We start from the raw sequence: 21,750 nt of genomic DNA on the forward strand, positions 1-21,750 counted from the left end.
AAATATATATAGATTATTATAGGAAAGATTTTTGAAGACAGAGGAGCTGGCAAGAGCCTTATCTAGCATCTGCTAAGTTCAGCAGATGTTGATTACCATAGACTAACTTCCACACTACATGCTCTTTAAGGGATGTCCTTGTAGGCACCCCATAGTAAGCAGCTCACTAAACAACAGCAAGAATCAGTTTAGAAACCTTCTCATCATCTATTTCTGCACAGCTGGAGACATGAAGGTGACGCTGGTAATTTTAGCTGTTTTGGGGTAAGATTAGTAAGGAGCTACCTGATTCGTTGCTATGATTTATGTTTTTGGGTAAGATTAGTAAGGAGCTATCTGATTCATTGCTATGATTTATGTTTTTGGGGTAAGATTAGTAAGGAGCTACCTGATTCGTTGCTATGATTTATGTTTTGTCAACCTAATAGAACTATATCCTTCTATTAATTATATACATAAAAAGATCATTGCAACTCAGAAATATTCAACAGATTTAAATAGTGTGCCAATAATATATTACAAAGGTAAAGAAAATACTTTTCACAAAATTAATTTTTGCTCATACAATATATTATAATACAAATAATGAATGATACATTTATATACGATGTTATAATACACTCACTGCAAAAATTATTGTCAAGTTTTTTATGGTTGCCTTATATTTTTATTGTTTTTTAGTAATGAAATACATCAGACGACAATGACCATGTACATAGCTACACTATAATGCAACATAGCCTATGTTCTTGTAATATCTTCCTTTATACAGGCTGGTCTACTCAGAACTCCTTAATGAGGACCAGCTGAGAGATGAGCTAAACTACTTAGGAAATGGAAGGTCAAAGAGGGCTCTATGTGGATCACAAGGTATCCTTTTATTACTATGGCTTTATAAATGAGAGGTTATAAATCTAAGAAAATAGATCAACTGAGTTAATCAAATGTATAACTAACCAATAACTAGGCCAGCAACAAGTCATACAACAATAGCTTTCATCTCTACTGTTTCACATTTTACCTTTGTGGTTGTCTCCTTTTGATGATGCAGGTATGACAGGATCAGCTCCGTCAAACAGGCCATCTATGTGCAAAAACTGTGTTTGTCTCAAGAACCACATAATTGTCAAAAAAGATGTTGTCAGCTCTGTTGCCAGCAAAGGTATCCTCCCTGGCAACTGGTACGCTTTATAATCTTTTTTAAAAACTAGTATGCTAGTGAAATATTTTTTATAACTGGTTTACTTGTAGAGCCTGTTAAACTAGAAATAGCTAAAGATATCATCATTTTAGCAAAATTAGAAATATTGCCAGTTAAAGTTTTTTACTTGGAGCTGCTTGTCACTTGACACTGCTTGTCACTTGACACTGTTTGTCACTTGGCACTGCTTGCCACTTGGCATGTTTGTCGCTTCGCACTGTTTGTCACCTGGCACTGCTTGTCACCTGGCATGTTTGTCATTTAACGCTGTTCGTCACTTGGCATCGCTTGTCACTTGACATGTTTGTCATTTGACGCTGTTTGTCATTTAGCATTGCTCGACACTGTTTGCCATAATATGGCAAACCGTGCAGTATACCCAACATATACAGTACCATATTATGGTACTGTTTGTCAAGGAACTCCATAATTAGAATTAGCCAAAAGCTAGAATAATTTAATGAGCTCGGTGAAGAAAACACAAACTGAGTAGAAGCATACATATTGAGCTACCAAACTGTTTAAGACAGTAAAACTGCAAGTGAATGTTTTATAATAAAGATGAGGGTTGACCAATCGAAGGGCACAATCAATGGAGTATGTAATTTGATTGGAGGAATCTGCTTGTAACTCGCTGTATTACCATAACAATTTTCCGCAGTCTATGTCTAGATACAGGAAACTGATGTACTGCTTCATTTGCAATAGTTTCCTGTTTGGTTTGAATCTCAAAATCTTTTTGTCTTTTGAACATTTAAGAAGTGGCCTTTAGCATGAGAATATTGATACATTCTCTTAAGAATATTTTACACTCCAAAACGCTAAGCAGGATTTATCATAGCTGTGTACACAATATTTTAGGGCAAAAATTTAGCAAACTATAATATTTAGTTTTACTAGACTAGCGTCTAGTAAAACTAAATATTCAAATTTCAGAAAGTTTTATCTAAAAATAATTGTGGGTAAAAAACTCTTGGTCTTTCAAAATAACTTGTCGAATAAAAGGAAAAATGTTTTAATTCTGGTTTAAGCTCTAGCTGTTAAGGATACTAACAAAGGAAGTAAATTTAACAATTGCCTACTCACTATTATATTGCTAGTCAAAACTATTTTGTAGTTTCAGAATTATGAATGAGACTCTGATAAGCTGTTATATTACTAATATTGAGACACCTGCCTAAAATATATTAGCGAAGGGCCTAGCAAGCAAACTACAGCAGCAACCAGCTACAGTCGTTGACACGTTTACTGTAGTTGATACAGCAGCTAGCCAAGGGACTTCAACTAAATTATTATCATGGTTGCTTGCAGCCCGAACTACAGTCTTTGCTGCTTGAGAAGATGGCCTACAGTAACAAACACAGCTTCCAGTGTCAATGTCAGTGGTATGGCTAAGAATCTGGTCAAGCTGTTTGGAAGGAGAGCCGCTGACAAAGACTTCAAGGTGAGCAGTTATTTTTTATTCTGCCATTCAAAAGTTACGGTGTCTATTCCAATGTTATAGTGTACATGTAGTTTAAAGTACTGCTGTCATTGTTACTAATGCATTACCTACAAACTGTGTTTCTGTGCCTGCAGATGTGAAAAAGAGTTGCATCAGCAAAATATAAAAAGGTAAAATAAGAAGGTAATATTTGCTGTTAAAGATGTGAAACATGTAGAGGTTTGAAACAAATGAAAAATAACAAATGCAAAAAACACTAACAAGTTTCTAACAGTTTTAAAAAGATGTTATTTAGGTCAACACGCCGAGCTAGTAATGCAAACAGGCATCTCTAACAAAGGTACTTTGAAGCAATCTGTGGCCAGTTTACGATTTTAATTATTTCAAGACCTGTTACTTACAGTAAACCTAACCAGGCCATAGCTTGTGGAAGGGTTGGGTAAGGGTTGTGGAAGGGTTGTGGAAAGGTTGGGTAAGGGTTGTGGAAGGGTTGGGTAAGGGTTGTGGAAGGGTTGTGGAAGGGTTGGGTAAGGGTTGTGGAAGGGTTGTGGAAGGGTTGGGTAAGGGTTGTGGAAGGGTTGGGTAAGGGTTGTGGAAGGGTTGTGGAAGGGTTGGGTAAGGGTTGTGGAAGGGTTGTGGAAGGGTTGGGTAAGGGTTGTGGAAGGGTTGTGGAAGGGTTGTGGAAGGGTTGTGGAAGGGTTCTTAGGTAGAATTTTGAATTGGGTGTTTTAACTTATCATCATCCTCCCTCCTCACTTCTCATCCAACTCTTCCTCAGCTTTCTTCCTTCTTTACTTCTTTTTCATTTTCCTTTGTTTCTGCCCCTTTTCTGCCCCCTTTTCTGCCCCTTTTTTGCCCCTTTTCTGCCCCCTTTTCTGCCCCCTTTTCTGCCCCCTTTTCTGCCTCTTTTCTTCCCCCTTTTCTGCCCCTTTTCTGCCCCCTTTTCTGCCCCTTTTCTGCCCCCTTTTCTGCTCCCTTTTCTGCCCCCTCCTTTCCTGCCCCCTTTTCTGCCCCTTATTTGTCCCTTTTTCTGCCCCCTTTTCTGCCCCCTTTTTTGCCCCTTTTGTGTCCCTTTTTTGCCCCTTTTCTGCCCCTTTTTCTGTCTCCTTTTTCTGCTCCCTTTTCTGCCCCTTTTTTGCCCTTTTTTCTGTCCCCTTTTCTGTCCCCTTTTCTGCCCCCTTTTTCTGTCTCTTTTCTGCCCCCTTTTCTGCCCCTTTTTTCTACCCCTTTTCTGTCCCTTTACCCTTTACCTCCTTACTCCTTACCTTTAACTATATGCCTTCTTTCCTTTTACTTCCGCCCCATCAGTCAACAAATTAGAAAAAGGTTTATATTGAGTTTTAGAAGCTGATAACTTCACATTAGTTAGCATCTGTAAAAACAACCAACTGTCAACTCCCACGTCCAGTTAGCATAATGAGTTAAGTTAAAAATACACCAGATTTGGTTGTTCATGGCATCAGTGTAAAACTTCAATTCACATTCAATTACAGTTTTTGTAAAAAATATGGCATTCAACAACAAGAATGTAAATTTTCTTATTTTGCAGAAGCCTAGCGTAGACCTAGTGTTTCTAATTGATGACTCGGGTAGTATCTTAGCACCCCAATTTAAAGTGGCAAAAGAAGGTGCTGCGACACTAAGCCAGGCTCTGTGCCCTCAGAAGTTTGGTAAGCTGACAGATGCTTTGCTAATAGTATATGGTTTACATATTCAGTATCTGTATATCAAAATACATGTAACTGCATATTTAGCCGGTGGGACTTGTCAGCCATCATGGAAGTTGATATAATTGAGTGCTTAGATATCGGCAATTAAATGATATCTTAAGTATAACTATATGGGTTTGTGACTAAAACCTGATAATATAATACATTATAACAGATAAAACATAAGGTAATACAATACATAATAATGTAATATTTTAATATACTATGGCCCAATATGATATCATATAGCATAATATAATAGAGTGCAATATATTACACTAAAATATAATGTAACATTATATAACATAATGTACTATAATATATTATATCATAGTAATAATGTATTCTATACTATGATGTATTATATTTTAAAATGTAATATAACACAATATAATCCCTAACCTAAAGAACTTATTTTTAGGTGCACATCCTAATAAGTTTCAGTCCACATAGCAGTCCATGCAGCAGTCCACGTGTCAGTCAACATAGCAGTCCATGTAGCAATCCATGTAGCAGTGCACGTAGCAGTGCAGATACCAGTCCATGTAGCAGTCCATGTAGCCGTCTACGTAGCAGTCCATGTAGCAGTCCACGTAGCAGTCCACGTAGCAGTCCACATAGCAGTCCACATAGCAGTCCACGTAGCAGTCCACATAGCAGTCCACATAGCAGTCCACATAGCAGTCCACATAGCAATGGCATTACTATTAAGCTGAGTGAGTATCATCTGTTGCTACCTGTCACAGGTTCAGGAAAAGGAGAAAAACAAGTCTCTGTTGCCCTTTTTAGCACTGACACTAAAACAGTCCTCACCTATGATCAGAGTCAAAAAGGTAAGACATAGAAATATTCGGTATTTGGTGCTGCCTTGAAAAAAACCAAAAGGAGTATATGTTTAGCTTCAAAATATCTTCATAATTCAGAGTTGAATTTAATTGCAAGCCTCATGAAAATGTGTTGGAGATGGTTTATGCTAAAGTTCGAGGATAAGGTATGGCAGGTTGTCTATGTTAAAGTCAGTTGATAATGTATGGTAGGTTGTCTATGCTAAGGTTAGGTGATAATGTAGGGCAGGTTGTCTATGCTAAAGTTAGGTGATAATGTAGGGCAGGTTGTCTATGCTAAAGTTGGGTGATAATGTATGGTAGGTTGTGTATGCTAAAGTTAGGTGATAATGTATGGCAGGTTGTCTATGCTAAAGTTAGGTGATAATGTAGGGCAGGTTGTCTATGCTAAAGTCAGTTGATAATGTATGGTAGGTTGTCTATGCTAAAGTTAGGTGATAATGTATGGCAGGTTGTCTATGCTAGAGTTAGGTGATAATGTAGGGCAGGTTGTCTATGCTAAAGTCAGTTGATAATGTATGGTAGGTTGTCTATGCTAAAGTTAGGTGATAATGTAGGGCAGGTTGTCTATGCTAAAGTCAGTTGATAATGTATGGTAGGTTGTCTATGCTAAAGTTAGGTGATAATGTATGGCAGGTTGTCTATGCTAAAGTTAGGTGATAATGTATGGCAGGTTGTCTATGCTAAAGTCAGTTGATAATGTATGGTAGGTTGTCTATGCTAAAGTTAGGTGATAATGTATGGCAGGTTGTCTATGCTAAAGTTAGGTGATAATGTAGGGCAGGTTGTCTATGCTAAAGTTGGGTGATAATGTATGACAGGTTGTCTATACTAAAGTTGGGTGATAGTGTATGGCAGGCTGTCTATGCTAAAGCTGAGTGATTGGTCACACAGAAGCATGCTAGATTGCTCACTAAGCAAAACGATAATGTTATCATAGTTCATAATCATATTTAATCATGTCAGCCTCATCAAGACATCTACTACAGCCAGTATAAATACATGACCAGCTATCACAGATATCATTGTTAAGAAAGTACTATAGCTTACGGTTAGTAAACTTGCAAGAGTACATAATTTTTCTGCTTATAATGTAGATAATATATAATATAGTTATAATATAATTTATTTTAAGTTCCCTCAGATAATTTTTATCTTACATGTATTTATTAACTTGAACCGGCATGAAAAGAGTCGAAACATCACTTCGACGAGGTGATCAATTGCTATTTTGATGACTTGCAGGAGCAGGGTTTGTTGAAGACACCATAATGAGTTTGAAACAGCGATCTGGTATGACTTCGACAGCAGATGCTCTCAAACATGTGAGGGAGAAAGTTCTGACTCAGGCTGGAAACAGACTAAATGATAAAGACACGGCCACCATAGTGTTCGTCATCACAGATGGTAAATGCAATACAAGGTGAGTTCGCTGACATCATTTTTCGTTTTAAAGCCAACTGAATTGCAGCATTGCTGTTAGGGAATGTTCAACGTAATGATTGCCAAGTAATGATTATTTTATCTTACTTCTTGAGCAAAGACCTTATTTGTCTGCATGTGCAAACGTGTACACATGCGTATGTGTATGTATGCATGTGTGTGTGCGCGCACATGTGAATGCCTGAGTACGCATTGGTGTCTGTGTGTGTGGGTGTGCGTGTTTGTGCATAGGCTGCAGGTTTGTGTGAGTGCGTACATGTGTATGCGTGTATGTGTTAGTCTGAGTATACGCTATGCGGTTCCGCAACTTTTTGCCCAATTTTATCTAACTTTCAACTAACAGTTTCATGCCTTAACCACTTTTGCTCAAAGCATTTGGTTTAAAAACTTCATCCGATTCCTTAGAACCACCTTTTGAAACAGCTTCTATGATTACACTATCTACACTAACCTGGTAATCTCGCTAGTCAACAATATCTGGACAAGATGTGTCGACTTTTTAAAGAAGAGTGTTAGAGCCGCTTGAGGGAAGCAACTGTGTCAGTGGCTATCAATATATTCAGTATAACAGCTTAAAAATTCCATAAAAAAACACAGCAAATGTAGCATTATTGTTATTACCTTGCCCCTCGTTACTGTTGTTTAGGTGCAACACTCTTGTTTCTGAGGCTAAGAAACTCCGTGAGGCAGGACCAGGTGTTCAGGTCTTTGCTTTTGGAGTTGGAGAAGCTGATTGCGACGAGCTGGAAGACATCAGAGGCAAAGATGCGGGAAAAGTCTTTGGACTGCCTGACTACAACTTTTTTGAAAAACTGGCTATCGCTGTGAAGGAGCAAATGGCCAAAAATTCAGATATCTGTGTTAAGAATTGAAGTGGCCAATAAAAGTCTATCATATTTACTATAATACTGCTTCTGAAGTTTCATGTCTGGCATGTTCAACTAACGATTTATTGAGTAGAGAAGTAAACCTTTGCCACCTTAAACATTAGTCAGTGCTAAAAACAATGTTTAAGTGGTGATATATGAGGGTGAATCTCTAGTTACACTAAGAGGTGATGCCGCTCCAGCGAAGCATCATGGGATAAAATTAAGTAGGTCAAGGTCTACAGTTGACGATGAATTATAACAGTGCAATGACCATTCGAAGCAATGACAGCGAAACTATCGCTGCTCATCTACATTATCTATGACTATCGCATCATCTACTCCGATATTTAAGTCTTTACTCAAAACTTGACTTAAATAACTAAACTTTAAATACTAAGATCTGAACTGATTGGGTTACTTTCAAGTTATTGTATATGAGTGCTTTTCAAAATCAACTCTATGATAGAATAGTCGACACGCAGTGCAAGCGTGGTTCCTTGCTAAAGAGTGTTTCAGCAACTCGGGCTAACTTGTGTGATACACTGCCAACTTTCTTCTCCGATCGTCTGCCGCTCATTAATTCTATATCTACCTAGAAATTGACGATACTCCATTCAATAAACCTCCGAGAAAGAACTCTGAACTAATTAGTCTATCTTAAATTGATCGCATGAGTTTGGCAGGAATAACCTTTGTAAGAGTAAAATTAACAAAATGGTTTTATTCAATATGAGATAAAACTAGTAAAAGAGTGAAACTATAATATTTTGTCTATAAATGGAGCATGTAGATCTTTAACAATTAAACATAGTTGAATGATAAAAGAATGATCTGTAACTCAAAATAAATATATACAGTATATGTAGATTCCAGCAATTATAACAAAATGCATACCGATGGGGAGATAATTACAAATCGGAGCAATACATACAAAACTATATAAAAGCTAAACACAAACTAAAAAGAATTAATCAATAAAATAAGTTGTTATTGTCTCCCATGCAGAAATATTTGCTTAGATTTAGGATAATAGGTACAAGTTATGATAGAGACATGATAGAGATACATGTAGGTAGCTTTACTTTAATTCAGACTAGGTTAGCCTCTAAATTAATTTACATATTGCTTTTATTATTATTTTAACTATTAAATGTTTTATTTTTAGTTTAATTCAGTTTCTTCACTCTTAATCATATAGGTAATGGGTTTGAGGAATTTAAAACTTTGTATGTGGCAAATTAAGTTCACACTTTTCTTGATACTTTAAACACATTAACATCTTCAAGTGATCTTAAGCAAAATTTTGATAATAATTAGTTGCTTAATTATTTAAAAATCATGACAAAGGCTGTACACTGCACACTGTACAGTGAACTATGTAGTGTACACAATATTAGAATATAGTAGACATCAAGTGATCAAATTAACATTATTAGAGCACAGATTGGTTGCTGCCGACATGCAGCCGACATGCTGTCAGCAAGACAGACATGGCTCTTATTATGGTAAAGATTTACAAAGACTAGGAGCTGGTGACGAGCCTTATCTAGCATCTGCTGGGTTCAGCAGATGTTGATTACCATAGACTAACTTCCACACTACATGCTCTTTAAGGGATGTCCTTGTAGGCACCCCATAGTAAGCAGCTCACTAAACAACAGCAATAATCAGTTTAGAAACCTTCTCATCATCTATTTCTGCACAGCTGGAGACATGAAGGTGACGCTGGTAATTTTAGCTGTCCTGGGGTAAGATTAGTAGATTATGTTTTGTTGTCAACCTACATGTAATAGAACTATATCCTTCTATTAATTATATACATAAAAAGATCATTGCAACTCAGAAATATTCTATAGATTTAAATAGTGTGCTAATAATATATTACAAAGGTGAGAACAATCTTTGTCACAAAAAATTAATTTTTACAAACACACTGTACAATGTTTACTATAATGAGAGCCATGTCTACCCAAAGGTTATATGTTAGCAAATGAAATGTGCCACACGGGATTTGAACACCATCATTCAGCTTAGCAGCTACCGTCATTTGACCACGTTGTGACATTTTGCAATACTTTAGTTACACAAATACTTATTACATGGGACGAGATCTCACCGCCCATGAGGCTGCTAGTCATCTAGTGTATTTGAAACAATATGTTAACACAACGACAATAGCACGGGTTCGTTATGTGTTGTGCTGTTTTGCCATGGCTACAGCTTAAGATGAAACTGGCTATAAGCCATTAGACAAACGCTATAAACCAACAGTCTATAGTGTTATATGTTATAGCTAGTAGACCAACACTATAAACCAACGGTCTATAGTGTTATATGTTATAGCTGGTAGACCAACACTATAAACCAACGGTCTAGAGTGTGATATGTTATAGCTGATAGACCAACACTATAAACCAACGGTCTATAGCGTTATATGTTATAGCTGGTAGACCAACACTATAAACCAACGGTCTATAGCGTTATATGTTATAGCTGGTAGACCAACACTATAAACCAACGGTCTAGAGTGTGATATGTTATAGCTGGTAGACCAACACTATAAACCAACGGTCTAGAGTGTGATATGTTATAGCTGATAGACCAACACTATAAACCAACGGTCTATAGTGTTATATGTTATAGCTGATAGACCAACACTATAAACCAACGGTCTATAGTGTTATATGTTATAGCTGGTAGACCAACACTATAAACCAACGGTCTATAGTGTTATATGTTATAGCTGGTAGACCAACACTATAAACCAACAGTCTATAGCGTTATATGTTATAGCTGATAGACCAACGCTATAAACCAACGGTCTATAGTGTTATATGTTATAGCTGGTAGACCAACACTATAAACCAACGGTCTAGAGTGTGATATGTTATAGCTGATAGACCAACACTATAAACCAACGGTCTATAGCGTTATATGTTATAGCTGGTAGACCAACACTATAAACCAACGGTCTATAGCGTTATATGTTATAGCTGGTAGACCAACACTATAAACCAACGGTCTAGAGTGTGATATGTTATAGCTGGTAGACCAACACTATAAACCAACGGTCTAGAGTGTGATATGTTATAGCTGATAGACCAACACTATAAACCAACGGTCTATAGTGTTATATGTTATAGCTGATAGACCAACACTATAAACCAACGGTCTATAGTGTTATATGTTATAGCTGGTAGACCAACACTATAAACCAACGGTCTATAGTGTTATATGTTATAGCTGGTAGACCAACACTATAAACCAACAGTCTATAGCGTTATATGTTATAGCTGATAGACCAACGCTATAAACCAACGGTCTATAGCATTATATGTTATAGCTGATAGACCAACACTATAAACCAACGGTCTATAGTGTTATATGTTATAGCTGGTAGACCAACACTATAAACCAACGGTCTATAGTGTTATATGTTATAGCCGGTAGACCAACACTATAAACCAACGGTCTATAGTGTTATATGTTATAGCTGATAGACCAACGCTATAAACCAACGGTCTATAGCATTATATGTTATAGCTGATAGAACAACGCTATAACATTCGCACAAATCAACTGCTTTTTGGGGTTTCGGAGTGACTGTGCAGGTATATACTTTATTGCGTAAAATATTACAATACACGGGTACCGCGTAAGTCTCGTGCACCGTGAGAGAACATACTGTGTAATAAGTATGTGTACAAATATTCCTAGGTGTGACAAGGTGGTAGAGTGGTCATAGATAGTGCAAAGAGACTTGGCTTCAAAGAGGAATACATGAGTTCAATTCTCTTGTGAAGCAATCTTTTTTCCTAACGCTTTTCGCGTGGCATCAGACAAACAGACAGACAAACATGGCTCTTATCAACATAAAGATTATAATGAAGATTTAGTACCAAGGATATTGTTGAGCTTCTTTACGGGTGCCTTACCTACTTATTGGCTTTTAGCAATGGAAAACATTACAATATTGTACACTGCAATACTATAATGCAACATAACCTACGTACTTGTAATATCTTCCTTTATACAGGCTGGTCTACTCAGAACTTTTCAATGAAGACCTACTGAGAGATGAGCTCAACGACTTAGGAAATACAAGGTCAAAGAGGGCTCTATGCGGATCACAAAGTAACATTTTACTACTATCTCTACATAAATGAGAGGAGGGAATTAAAAAATATTAATAGCAATATTGAGATCTTATGTAAAGACTTCAAATCATTAGGTTTGCAAACAGACTCTGCTTATCAGTTGTCATCAGCACTGCGAAACTCTTTCCGTTAGTAGTTGTCTCCCCTTGCTACTTTCAAAATTAAGACTTATAAAAGGAATGTTTATGTTGAACTCAAGTGCTAATTGTGCACAATCATAGTTTAGTTTAGTTTCACTATATGTGATGCTTACCTATGAATAATAGTAAAGCAAGGCAAAGATGGAAACAGTATTAAGGATCACAAGATAAGGGGAGATAACTGCTATCATCAGCAAGCATATTAATTTTTTCTACTAAAATGTTAGACTACAAATTTTACACCACAATATTCTACGCAGATCATTGCTATAGCTAAATTTAGCGCTCTGTTATGCTGAGAGAAGACAACTTTGAAATAACTGAATAATGCACCGAGATAAACGTGTCAGTTTAGCAACGCACTATTAGTAAGATGTATTTATGACTAGAATAGAGCTATCCTTTTCTGTTGCTGAATTTTTTGCAGATGTAAGGCCGACAGGCGCAGCTCCACCAACCATACCATGGTCGTGTAGATACTGCAATTGCCTCCTCAATCCTGTTCTCTCCAAAAGGGATGCCGTTAGCTCCGCTGTCGGCAAAAGCATCTTTCCTGGAAATTGGTAAGATTGTAAAATGTTTTAGTACCTCCTATGTGTTGAAGTGTTGATTTGTTAAAATCAAGTGGTCTTTTTATGACAACTAATGTCAACGTTGATGTAGAAGTTTGACCCTAATTCTAAAAGAATATCATTAATTCAAATGTCAAAAATGTGCTATTATCACCTACAGTATACAGTATTAAAATACGTATATACGATGACCACCTAGGTCACTCTTCTGTCTATCACAGAACATGAACTGGAGAAAAAATTGCTTTACAATGGATTTGTAGGCTTGAGCAATCAAACTGCACAAATATTTGAGTTTAAAATTTGATTCAACGAATCTCTCTCCACGTAATCATATCTATCAGTTTACCATAAAAAAACTAATTTGGATTTGTCTTTTTTTCTGCCATTTTGTCTTAAAGATGTAGTTGCGTCAAAAATGAAATTAGGACCCATAAAAGGCTAAAACATCAGCTACAATTTGATGCCATTTTTGTCTTTGTAGACCAACCCTGTCCAGAGATATATGCGTTTGAATGAGGCCCTCTGTTAAAAAGCTCACGTTCCAGCGGGTGCCAATTTCGTGACGTAACAAGCTTGTTATCTGAAACGAAACCACGAGCGATAAAAATGAGGTCGATTCGTTAGCCAATCATGCGTGCGAAATTTTTATATAGGCCGTAATAAAGGTTATCACTCGTAAAACGCGTTGTCTGTGGTCTCGAAGATTCTCATCGTTGTTTCTGATTCAACGCGTTTCAACAATTACTAAGTTATACATAGTTTTAAAATGGCTTCAAGTTCGAGCGACCGCTACTCAGAGTTTTCTGAGCAACTTTAAGTAAAATATTAGAGTAGACAGCCTATGGCCAAAGCTGACAGGCGTCAGCAGCGTTTTGCTGCAGAAGAAGACAGAATGGAGGTAAATTAACTTAGAGTCTTCTATACTTTAGTAAATGTAATATTTTTTATAGTCATAAATACATGTACTAATTAATAAAATGATAATTCTTTGCTATCTCCAATCATCGTTTCATAGCTTATCTGCCGTTTTACCTAGCTATAATATTTTTTTCGAATTTTCTTTGGTAAATTAGAGTCATGATTACAAATTATTTTCACTCGTAGGAAGTGGGTAAAATCGATTGATCATTGCAAATCTTTAATTTCCAGAACCAAAGCTTCGAATCGTTGGCTTGGCGTACTTGCGCCTTTATTAAATGTTTATTCGTTTTTAAAATTACACTCGCAATCTATTCAACTCCCAATTTGGAAGCTGTCAATAGATACGCTTTAGAATGACATATCTATGAATGACATATTTATTGCATCTACTTTGTTTACATTTACTTGTTTTACTGATTACAGAATGTTTATGTCGTCCCACCAGCCGAAGAAGCTTTGTCAGTGTGGAAACTGCCATAAAGGAGAAAGCGAGAATTGAATGCGTGCTGGATGATGTTTTGTTGAGTTTGTTGCAGTAGATGAATTTGTCTTATTGTATCAGCTAATACAATGTGAGTGGCCACGACTTGATGAATATCTTTAATAAAAGCTTTATGCCGAGATGAAAATATTTTTGCTTGTAAAAATTATATAATAAAATAATATTGTTAAAGATAATGCAAAACATGATTTGCAGAATATTGTAGTGAATCGGATATGGTATATGGGTGTCCGCAGAACTGAAGAATGTGAGTTCAAATCCAGTTTGCAGCAGACTTCTCATCCTTAAAACTCTATCCCTGTCTATATTCTTTTCAAAGAGGTGGCTTGCTTATTTCATTAATTTAGTATTCGGTAAGAATACTACTAGCAATGATATACAGCAATGTATATCATTGCTACTAGCAAGAAACTAGTAGGCAGGCAATATGTAATAGGCGACATAATGTGGGCGGGGCTTATGGGAGGCTGTATAGCGTAGCTGCAAAACTGCTGATACAAAGACCGCGTCCTACATAAAGTGACTTGACAGAATTACCGTAGACCGGTAGAATTGGTAGTCGGTACCCAAATGTTTAAACAACATTTGGAGAAAGTGAGTAGAACAAATTTTCAATTTTCGTTATTTGAGGCCTTTGAAACATTCATAATAATGCATCTGTAGCAGGATTTAAAATTTTATTCTAGCTAACATGAGCAAATACAAAATAAGATATATGCCAATAGAGCCGCGTAAGACTAGACTTTTATCGCAAATAGCCGATGTGAATACGAGGGATAGAGACAGGTTGCCAAACGCGTGACATCATTTTTGGCGAGGCTGGGCACGTTTTTGTGGCCTGAGCGTTTTTACGGCGATCAGATTTTTTCGGTTTTAATCTTCAAATATCTTGGCAATGCGATCGCGTAACACAACAAACAACATATCAACTGATAGAGAAAAAAAAATGCTTTCTTTTAAGATCAACTTAAATTTTGACGCAACTACATCTTTAAACATGTATTTTTAAATGCAGCGTAGCACACACGTTAGTGCTGACTGCACTTATTGAACTCACTTTATAGATAGATGTTCTACCTTCGTAACTCTATGTTGATAGATGTGATCCCTTCATAACTCTATGTAAATAGATGTTATACTTTCATAACTCTATGTAGATAGATGTGATCCCTTCATAACTCTATGTTGATAGATGTTCTACCTTCATAATTCTATGTTGATAGATGTTCTACCTTCATAACTCTATGTAGATAGATGTTATACCTTCATAACTCTATGTAAATAGATGTGATCCCTTCATAACTCTATGTTGATAGATGTTCTATCTTCATAGTTCTATGTTGATAGATGTGATCCCTTCATAGCTCTATGTAGATAGATGTGATACCTTCATAACTCTATGTAGATAAATGTGCTGCGTCCATAACTCTATGTAGATAGATGTGATGCCTTCATAATTCTATGTTGATAAATGTGCTGCGTTCATAACTCTATGTAGATGTGATACCTTCCAACAAACAAATAATTCAGAGACTAATCATAATACTATCTGCTTGCAGTCCAAACTACAGTCTTTGCTGCGTGAGAAAGTGGCCTACATTTGCAAAGACAAATTCAAAAGCTGTCGATGTCAGTAGTATGGCTTCAAGTCTGCTCAATAAATTTGGACGAAGAGCTGCTGACAAAGACTTCAAGGTGAGCTGTGCTTTCCAATTTTGTCATTCAAAAATCCAAATCTTTATTTGGTCATGTAGCTAAAAATGCAGATATCTCTGATTCTCACAGATTAAAAATAACAGATGATTTAGAATAATGCTAGTAATAAGTTTTGGTTTAAAAGTTGTTGTTAAAACTAAAATTAGATGCCATCAGCTGCAAATATTAAAAGATCTAACATAGTAGTTTGTGGACTTCAGTGCTTCTTGACCAAATATTTGCTGCAATAATACTTTTGGTATTTTCCGGTAAAATACTTCCGGTGTTTTCCTATATATATATTAGCTGTGCAACCCAGCATTGCCTGGGTAATAAAAATCAGCTTATAAACAATGAGAAGTAATGAGAGTTGCCTGCCACTTGCAACTAGCCTGCAACATTGCCAATGTAAAACTTGAGTACACTTACTAATGAGAACTATTCTTTAAGTGGTGTTACGCAATCACTATGTGTAGTACGCAAAGCTGTTGGGTGTTTGCTCGCATATAACATTTATCAGTTTGCTAACAAATCAATCTTTGTGGCCTAATTGGTACGGTGTCGGACTGGTGAACCAGAGGGTTCAAGTTCAAATCTTTTTTGGTACGGATTCTTTATTCCAAGATTATAGAAAGCAATAGCTGGAATGCAGACAGACAGATCTACATACTTTGAAAAAAAGATGTAGATGGAATATATATCTTATATGTTTTATATACAATACCTATATATAATAACTCGGTGTTTGTTTGCTAGTCTTGTGTTTTTCTGCCGTCGCTATGTCCAGTTGTAGTAATAAAGTTTTACGAACGAAAATCAGCTTTGAAGAGGGTTTGATCTTGGAACCCTCAGGCGACTAACCCACTCCACTGCGATGTCTCGATTGACAGTTGCAATGAATTATTGACCTGACACTCATTAAATCTCAATTAACATACACATAATAATGCCGATGCGCGTCACTCATAATGATTACCATCTGACCTCAAGGCCTCACTAGGTGAATGCTTGGTGTTGCATGAGCAATAAAAACAGCTTACAAACAGTTGCAGGTAACCTAGTGCAAAGGTAATGTAGTAGGTAAGTCAATTTAGCTAATGTAAAGTTTGTAAGTTGTTTTTATTACTCGTGTAACGCAGGCCATTCATCTAGTATACAGTTATCTCTATATCTGTATATAGATTTTAGCTTTTGTTTGCTACCTGACTGTCATTCGTGTGTTTGTTATAGCGATAAAGCCATAGCAACAAAAGTCTGCCTTGCACTGGAATTGAACTCGAGACCCCTAGTTCCGCAGACAGTTATCCACTATCCATTACACCATGCTTCCAACTGGCCCTAATTTGGAATAATTGTGTGCATCATACTTACAATATTACACCTGCCAATCTTTAATGCCAATTGGTAAAAACAGCCCACCATGCTTCATCTAGCACGCCTGAAGTGTATGATCGTGTGAGAGATCACGGCGTGTGAGAGATCATGGCGCGTGAGAGATCATGGCGCAATGCTTTTCATAACTCTGGCTTCACAGGGACGGATGTGGCTCTTATTATAGTAAAATTTTGAACTTGTTCAAGTTATTCAGATTCATTGGGCAAAGAAACCTAGCTAATTACAAATAAATTTTCTTTGCAAAAACTCTTTTTAATAATTCATTACGCCATTCGGCTAGTATGTATGCACATATGTATATATATAAATATATATACTTATATATATATATACTTATATATATATATACTTATATATATATACTTATATATATATACTTATATGCAGATATATATATATAAGTATACATGTATATATATATATATACTTATATATATATATATATATATATATATATATATATATATATATATATATATATATATATACATATATATATATACATGCATACATACATATATATATATATATATATATATATATATATATATATATATATATATATATATATATATATATATATATATATATATATATATATATATATATATATATATATATACTTATATATATATACTTATATATATATACTTATATGCATATATATATACTTATATGCATATAAGTATATATATATATATGCATGTGTTAGGCATATATATGTTATATATATATATATGTGTTAGGCATATATTTTATATATATGGGTACCTATACAATAAATGCATACATATATAGTTTATATGTATGCATACATACACATAAGTGTAAAATATATCTGTTTGTGTATGAATATTTTCTTATATACGTATATACATATATACCTTTATCTACATACAATGCATACGCATGTACCTATATTTGTATATACGTATATATCTATATTTGTATATACATGTATGTGTATACCTATATCTGTATACATTGTATACTTATAGACCCTAACTGTATAACTAAGAGTATATATAAATACATATTTCCTTTTCTTCCTATTTTTCCCATTCTATTCTTCCTTTCCACTTCCTACCAACTCTTAATCATACAAGGTAATGGACAATTATGCACTGACTGATAACTGCATATCATCTCCAAACTAAATTTACCACCAGCTGGCAACTCCCATGGGCTATCAAAACCTTGGGTTATATCACAAGCCTGTTTAATAAAACATGTTTCCTTTGAAGCAGTTTGTTTATGCGTCACATAAATGTAACACGTCACATAAATGTAACATGTCACATGAATGTAACACGTCTCATAAATGTAACACGACACATAAATGTAACACATCACATAGACGTAACACGTCTCATAAATGTAACATGACTCATAAATGTAACATGTCACATAAATTTAACACGTCACATAGATGTAACACGTCGCATAGATGTAACATGTCTCATAAATGTAACACGACTCATAAATGTGACACATCACATAAATGTAACACATCACATAAATGTAACACGACTCATAAATGTAACACGACTCATAAATGTAACACGACTCATAAATGTAACACATCACATAAATCTAACACGACTCATAAATGTAACACAACACATAAATGTAACACATCACATAAATGTAACACAACACACAAATGTAACACAACACATAAATGTAACACAACACATAAATGTAACACGACTCATCATATTTTTCACACAGAGGGATTTGCAATTATGTCAATCTTTTTGCTTTGCAGAAACCAAGTGTAGACCTAGTGTTTCTAATTGATGACTCGGGCAGTATCTCAGCACCCCAATTTAAAGTGGCAAAGGAAGGTGCTGCGACACTAAGCCAGGCTCTGTGCCCTCAGAAGTTTGGTAAGCTTGCAGACATTATAACAGTTTACAATACTAAACACTTGTGATAATAACTTTAACAATTTTTACCCCACTTTTGTGATAGTTGAGGGATTTGAGTTTTCCAATTCAACCGGAGTCCTTAAAACAGCCTTATTAATTTGTCACTTGTCCTTGGAGATGACTGAGAGAAAGATAGCCAATTGTAGAGACATATCTGAACATACATATAGCCTTATATATAACATAATTTGTCTTCTTTTGTATGTTTGTTTGCTCATCTTTTATAGAAATCAACTTCTAAGTACACAATCTGTCTAAATATTTGCTTGTGGAACTTTTTAAAACTTCCCGAGCTATTAGGTCCAAAAGTATTTAAGGGTCACCTTATATCAAATATACCTTATACCAGATATACCTTATACCAAATATACCTTTTACCAGATATACCTTATACCAGATATACCTTATACCAGATATACCTTATACCAGATATACCTTATACCAGATATACCTTATACCAGATATATCTTATACCAGATATACCTTATACCAAATATATCTTATACCAGATATACCTTATACCAGTTATACCTTATACCAGATATACCTTATACCTATTATACCTTATACCAAATATACCTTTTACCAGATATACCTTATATCAAATATACCTTATACCAGATATACCTTATACCAAATATACCTTATACCAGGTATACCTTATACCCGTTATACCTTATACCAGATATACTTTATACCAGATATACCTTATACCAGATATACCTTATACCAGATATACCTTATACCTATTATATATTATACCAGATATACCTTATACCTATTATATCTTCTATCTATCGTCTATATATATATCCATCTATCTATCTATCTATCTATCTATCTATCTATCTGTCTATCTATTTATCTGTCTGTCTGTCTGTCTATCTATCTATATATCTATCTACCTATCTATCTATTTATCTGTCTGTCTATCTATCTGTCTATATATCTATCTATCCATCTATCTATATATCTATCTATATATCTATCTATCTATATATCTATATATCTATATATCTATATATCTATCTATTTAGACTGACACTCTAGCCAACTGAGCTAATCAGCCACTTTATTAAGCCTCAGATAATTATTTTATTTGTTTAAAAATTACTAGAATTAAAACATGAAAATTGGAGATTCAAGTTGAATTTTATACTTGGCCAATGCCGGGTATGTTTGCTTGTAAAATTAGAGTTTCCATAACTGCTTTGTATGTCTGCAAATGTCATGAGAGTAAATGGCATGGTACCTGCACTGAACTTAGTTTGTTTCATTACAAAGGTTACAGTTAAGTGATAGAAAAATTATAGCCTTGCAGAAAATGGATTGTGTTAAAAGGTTATGAATAAAATGTAAAAACTAAATAATATATAAAAACTAGATATTAAATAATAATATTCAAAAAGAGGTTTCTATTGATAGCTTTGGTTAGAAGTAAACATCGATATGTAAATAAAATTGTAAGTTTGGAAATGCTGAAGTTTGATAAGTAATAAAAATACTTCATGTAATTTACTCTAATTTGAACTAGACAAAGTTTGAAGCTACTTGATAGAGTTCACTTCATTTTGTCAGTTCACTTGCCACTTCCTTTTTTGTTTCTATTCGCTTTCTTTACATATAAAACTATAATATCTTGAGAAATTACTTGGAGGGTCGTAAGGTCATGACAAATATTTGTGTAAACTTTACATTGTATGTCACAAAGACTTTATGTAGAAATTATCATACTGGAAGACTTGAATGTATCACACTAGAAAGTGACTTCTTATAAAGTAATGATTACATAATATCATTCTAATACAAATAGCAATTATTTAGTTCCCAGCAAACCAATTTATGGTGCTTTATCTTACGTATATTTGAGTAGCGTCTGTTGACATCTGCCACAGGTTCAAGAAAAGGAGAGAAACAGGTCTCTGTGGTACTTTTCAGTACTGTCCCTAAAACAGTCCTCACCTATGATCAAAGTCAAAAAGGTAAGACATGAAAATATTTGATATTTGGCGCTGCCTTGAAATAGCTAACAAAGAGATATGTTTTGTTTCAAAATCATCGTTAAAATTTGGAGTTCAACTCAATATTACGAACAGATAAAAAACGGCTGATAAGAACATATATTTCAAAAAACAGATCTACCGTGTTACCAATGAGGGTATATCAGTCAGAATAAAATGGATTTAATGATTTACAGCTCTCTGGCAATGTTCCCTCACATTTATTTTACTATATTAAATGCTACGTCAATCAGCCAGAAAAGTTTCACCTTATAATCCCTAATAATCCAAGAACTATTATCTTAACTATGATGAAAAGACATTGTAAAGGATCTGTAGTGACCCTTTAGGCCACCTCTCCACCAGAAGTAGCCACTTGTTTGAGTAATATAAAAATGTATTTGTGGATATATGTCAAGTACAAATAGAGCATGCAACAAGATAAACAATTTACGCCGGAGGCTCTCCTTGCTCTCCTGCCCACAAGCTTGGCTCTTTCCTCATGCAGTATATCGTAGGCTTGCCTACAGTGTCTCGGGTGTCATGTGGTTTCTCCTGAGCCGAGCAGTGTCTGGCTGGTCGCGGTTTCGGCCATACAGTTCCTCTTTCCTTCCGAGCAAGTTGGACCGAGCCGTCCCGCTCTCACAGCTCAGCAGGGCCGAGCCGTCTTTCTCCCGGCTAGCTAAGGCTAGTTGGTGTCTCCGGTGTCCGGCTGAGCTGGAGATCGACCGGGTTCTGTTACGGTATCGCACTCAGTAGCTTGCAGTGGTAATGGAAGAGAGAAGTTAAAATTGAGATCAATTGGCAACAGGCTGGACAGAGATTTGTAAAATCGTAGTAATTCAAATGGAAACTCATGAAGCAATGTGAGACTCTATACAACAGAGTACCTATACATGTGATGAGATGGCACAAAGATTCAG

General features: G+C 35.4%; 1 protein-coding gene across 1 annotated transcript; it reads left to right on the forward strand.

The window, feature by feature from the left end:
- Nucleotides 1-844: 844 nt before the first annotated feature.
- LOC137397301 (uncharacterized) lies at nucleotides 845-21,586 on the forward strand. The gene is made up of 10 exons (XM_068083589.1): nucleotides 845-870; nucleotides 1,052-1,181; nucleotides 2,513-2,645; nucleotides 4,195-4,315; nucleotides 5,101-5,187; nucleotides 6,445-6,622; nucleotides 15,366-15,501; nucleotides 18,665-18,785; nucleotides 20,723-20,809; nucleotides 21,336-21,586. The coding sequence occupies exons 2-10, from the start codon at nucleotides 1,054-1,056 to the stop codon at nucleotides 21,584-21,586; spliced, it is 1,242 nt and encodes a 413-aa protein (XP_067939690.1). The 5' UTR covers nucleotides 845-870; nucleotides 1,052-1,053.
- The last annotated feature ends 164 nt before the right edge of the window (nucleotides 21,587-21,750 follow it).

The sequence above is a fragment of the Watersipora subatra genome, chromosome 5 (genome assembly GCF_963576615.1).
Source record: "Watersipora subatra chromosome 5, tzWatSuba1.1, whole genome shotgun sequence".
Classification (NCBI taxonomy): Eukaryota; Metazoa; Bryozoa; class Gymnolaemata; order Cheilostomatida; family Watersiporidae; genus Watersipora; species Watersipora subatra.

What these genes read in the sequence shown, in the direction of transcription:
- LOC137397301 (XM_068083589.1), top strand. Translation starts at nt 1,054, where the DNA reads ATGACAGGATCAGCTCCGTCAAACAGGCCATCTATGTGCAAAAACTGT. An exon ending in TCTGTGCCCTCAGAAGTTTG is followed by an intron (nt 4,316 to 5,100) that starts GTAAGCTGACAG and finishes TACCTGTCACAG; the next exon opens with GTTCAGGAAAAGGAGAAAAA. An exon ending in TCTGTGCCCTCAGAAGTTTG is followed by an intron (nt 18,786 to 20,722) that starts GTAAGCTTGCAG and finishes CATCTGCCACAG; the next exon opens with GTTCAAGAAAAGGAGAGAAA.